The sequence below is a fragment of the Echinops telfairi genome, unplaced genomic scaffold, assembly GCF_000313985.2.
Source record: "Echinops telfairi isolate 266 unplaced genomic scaffold, ASM31398v2 ScPeMD7_655;HRSCAF=1070, whole genome shotgun sequence".
NCBI lineage: Eukaryota > Metazoa > Chordata > Mammalia > Afrosoricida > Tenrecidae > Echinops > Echinops telfairi.
Window position 1 is genome coordinate 23,300,782 of NW_022104553.1, and position 4,396 is coordinate 23,305,177.

At 48.7% G+C, this 4,396-nt stretch overlaps 1 protein-coding gene across 1 annotated transcript in view; it reads left to right on the forward strand.

Moving 5' to 3' along the window:
* The window catches only part of PLA2G4C (phospholipase A2 group IVC), a 43,448-nt gene extending 42,152 nt beyond the window's left edge, over positions 1–1,296 (forward strand). Inside the window, exon 14 of the mRNA XM_045292650.1 lies at positions 725–1,296. Coding sequence (XP_045148585.1) covers positions 725–1,148 — 424 coding nt within the window. The 3' untranslated portion in view covers positions 1,149–1,296. The remainder of the gene's footprint in view (positions 1–724) is intronic.
* Positions 1,297–4,396: the final 3,100 nt, after the last annotated feature.

The window sequence follows — 4,396 nt, forward strand, 5'->3', positions numbered from 1 at the left end:
TTGAATGTTGGTTCAGATTCACAGCAACACTACAGGACAGAGGAGAGCTGTCCCCTTTGGGTTTCTGAGGCTGTAAATCCTTTATTTAAAAAAAGAATCATTTCATTGGGTCATAATCCAAATGTCATACACTTCAGTAGTTCAATCATGTCAAGCAGTGTTGTATAATCATCGCCACTCTCCATTTTAGAAAATTCTCTTTTCCTGTTTTATGAACTCCCCAATTGCCCCCAACCTCCCCTGCCACCCCCCCAAGGAACCCTTAATCCAGTGACCATCCCTATAGCTTCGCCCATCCGGGATTTCCTATGTTGGGAAACATAAGAATAGGAAACAACGAGTCCTCAGAGCCACCAACAGTAACAAAATGAGACAGAGGAAAACCACAGTTGGAAAGAAAACAGACAATCCGTAAAACCAGGACAACTTGGAAATGGGTCAAAGGGCGATGAAATGATAAGGTGTGAGCTTTTAAAGTGGTTGTAGATGTCATAATCCTCTTTCCAATGCACTTCGTATGATAGCAAGGGTGTTCCCATCCCTGACCTGTATTCTGAAGGAATTTGCCGGGGGCTTCATCCACATGCATTGCCTGAGGCTGTCAGTCCTAAGGAGCAGGCTCATCTTTGTCCTGAGGGGCGGCTGGTGGCTGACCTAAGGACCAGTCACTCAACACATAAACCACACCACCACCAGGTGATCTCTACCTACCCTTCTTCTCCAGGTTTTACTGCCCAACTGGCTGTGTCCAAGTGGCCCCACCACCCGTGCTGCCCCCACAATCCACCATCAGCTGCTCCTTTGTGAAGACAAGTCCTAGCTCCCCGGCTTGTGTGGGCTTACTGGTCTACCAAGGGCCGGAAGTGCACCTGGCCCTCCTGTTCTCCACGTCCCCCAACTATGCCCACCACAGTATCGAGTTTGCCTTGGCTGCTCTAACAGGGCCAATTACCAGTGACCAGCTGGGCAGTGTCTTTGATAACATCCTTCAGGAGAAGGGGTCCCAAGAGATGAAGGTGGTGAAATGCGTCCTGCGGGCACCCCGGCAGACCCTGGAGCTGGAGTCTGATTCTCTGACCATCAGAGCCATCGCGTCCAACGTCCCGATGGCCAAAATGAATGTAGTGGTCCAGACCAAAGCCACTTAAGGGCTCTCTTGTTATTTCCTCTCCGCTCGTGTTGCCAGATGGTCAACTCCGTGGAAGTAACACAACCATGGCCAGCTGTCTGAACAGAGCCAAGAGGAGCTCTGAGAATATAGTAAGTGCTCAATAAATGCACATTGGTTGACTGATGGTTTGACTCTGTGTCTTGATGTGCTGCATCTCCTCCCCTTTTGCTAATTGAAATCCTATTTTATGCTACTTTTGATGAAAGTGTATGTAGCAAAACAGGTTTCCATTAGACAATTCTTCTTAACAGTTACCATTGTAGTGGTGCTTCATCCGCATGATTCAACCCTTCAGTCACAGCAAGAAGTGTTGTACAATTACCACCACCACCAACTCTAGGACATAATTACTTTTGTCAGTTGTGGCAAGAACAGACACACACAGAACATTCTACAATTCCACCACCTCTACATGTGTAATTCTTCGCATGCGTGCGTGCGTGGTCCAACCATTCTTGATAGCCTTTCCCAAGTGATTCCGCCACCATTACCATAAACTCAATGCTCCTTAAGCAACAGCGCTTCCTCCTTCACCCATGGTGACCGTTGGTCAAGTTTGTTTGTGGTGGTGGTTTTGTAGTTTTCTTGATATAGCATTCACATATCATACACTTTCATGGTTCAATTGCTTTGCAAAAGGAGTCGTATATCATCACAGTTAGGTCTCATGTTCCTGACCTCTAGATAATTTCTCTCTCTATTGTTCAGTGTTGTTTGCTTGAAACATGATTTCGGGGGATAATTTTTGGTTCGAGCGATAAAAATTTAATAGTGAACTTTGAGATGTCAAAAGGGCAGGTGAGACACAGAGAAGCAAATATAAAGGGAGGGAAGACAGACGCCACATGGAGGTTCCCAAGGCACTAGGCACCCTGACCTTCCTAAAGCTGAGGCAAAGATTTCCCTCTGCTGGTGTCCAGAGAGCCCTCCCCTAGAGCCAGTCCCCCAGTGTTAGACTTTGAGCCCTGGTAGAATCATGAGTTACAAGTCAGGTGGCTAACCACGAGGCCAGCAGTTTGAAACCACCAGCTGCTTCGTGGGAGAAAAACGAGGCTTGACACTTCTGTGAAGCGTTCCAGTCTCGGAAAGCCACAGGGGCAGTCCTAGCCTGGCCTGTCGGGTCACTTTGAGTCAGAACGGACTCTACAGCAAGGAGTCTGGTGTTTTTGTTTCGTTGTTGGTTCGCTTCCTGAACCATGAGCAAACGAACTTGTTCTCTCGAGCCATCATTTCTAGCACGTCTGTTACAACGATCTGACATAACCAAAAACACCCGGTCTTGTCATCTGTAAACTAAACAGCCTTTCAGGGGAAACACGGAAAGGAGCCCTGGTGGTGATTTGGGGTCACCTGCTAATCTTAGGGTTAAACCCAAACCCAGACCCAACTCACTGGCCTCTAGTCCACGCCGACTCCTAGTGGCTCTCATGGGACGGGGTGGAACTGTCCTGGGGATTTCTGAGACTGTAACTCTTTGTGGGAGTAGAAAGCCCCATATCTCTCCTGAGGAGTGGCTGGTGGTTTCAAACTGCTGACCTTGCAGTTAGCAGCCCAATTCGCAACCACTCCCAGTTGCTCTGAAGGGGAAGGATGAGGTGGTCTGATCCCATCAAGATATACAGTCCTGGAAACCCGATCAAGGGTCTCTATGAGTCAGCGTGGACAGACACCGCAGCAGTGGGTTTGACTCGGGGTTGGTATCCCTTCCATTTAGTAGCTCCACATCTAACCCACGGTGCTACGTGGCTTCTTGCGGGGTTGGTATCCCTGCAAGGCTTACATGAGCTGATTGAAGACCTTCGGCCGAGGTGTGGCCAGCAAGCTTTGTGGTTGTTCTCAGCTGCCATGGAGTGGATTCTGTCCCCTGACAACCCCGTGTGTGCTTGGAGATTTCCAAGGCTGTGACCCCCAGGCAGCTGAGGTTCACGGAATGACTTATTACGGTCCTCTTAGCTGTGGTCCTGGTAACTCCTTCCAAATAATTGGGTGATGCTATGCAAATGAGGTGCTCTGTGGCCCCTCTATGGCGTTGGATAGCTTACTAGTAATGCAAATCAGGAGCATGGTGGCCTTGTGTGAGTGGGGCCATGCACAAAAGGTGTGTGGAACACTTCAGGTGGGTGAGGCTGGCATACAGTAGTCATAAGCATTCTGCTCCACTGTACATATGAGTCTCCTGCCTCCATGGATGCCTGGGTGCCGGAGGTTGGTGGGGAAGAGCCGGGGTGTAGAAGTGTGGAGAGACTGGTTTGGACAAGATGTGTCTGACTGGTCACCTGAGGACCCCGTGGAGCTGGGCAGTGCACGCCCACACCCACGCTGTCCTGTTGCTTGGCTTCATATGGGGCCAGCACCCCTGTACCCAACCCTTCACCCCTCTCCTGAATGTAAATTTACTACAAAGAGCATCACTCTTGCGTGCGCCTTCACAAACTTCCCCAGAACAAACCCAAAAGTCCAACTACCAGCAAGTCAGTTCTAACGCATAGCAACCCTTTAGACGAGAGTAGAACGGTGACAAGAGTCAAGCTCTGTGACTTCAGGTAGCCACGCAAATCCCTCTTACATAAGAGATTAACATATACCTTGGGGACCCACAAGTCATTCAAACACTTGCTTGCTGGGAGTGATGACAGTCTCAGCTGCTAATTGAAAGATGCCAGTTCAGGTCCCCGGCAGCAGCATCTCATACGATAAGCCAGTGACCTCTTTTGAAAAAAACAACAAAAAACAGCCATTGGTGACGGAGGGGGGAGGCAGGGAGCAGAAATCAAGGAGTTCAATAAGAAAGAAAATGTTTTGAAACCGATTGTAGTAGTAATCGTACAATACTGCTCAATGTGATTGAACTGTGGAATGGTGTAGTAAGGTCAGAGCTCCCAATAAAATGGTTAAAGCCAAAGAGACCAGCCACTGAAAGCCTGAGGAATGTAGTTCTATTCTGACACACATGGGGGCGCCATGCATCAAAGTTGATTGAATGGCCAGTAAGGAGCCTTGGTGCTTAGTGGTGACACATTGGGCTGCGAACCACAAGGTCAGCAGTTCAAAACGACTCGCAGCTCCTCTGGAGAAAGATGGGGCTTTTCTACTCCCATAGAGTTACAATCTTTTTTTGTTTGTTTGTTTGTGGTAGTTTGGGGTGATGCACTGAGTTGCTAATTATCAAGTCAGCAGTTTGAAACCACCCGCCTCTCTGAGAAAGAGAGATGAGGCTTTCTACTC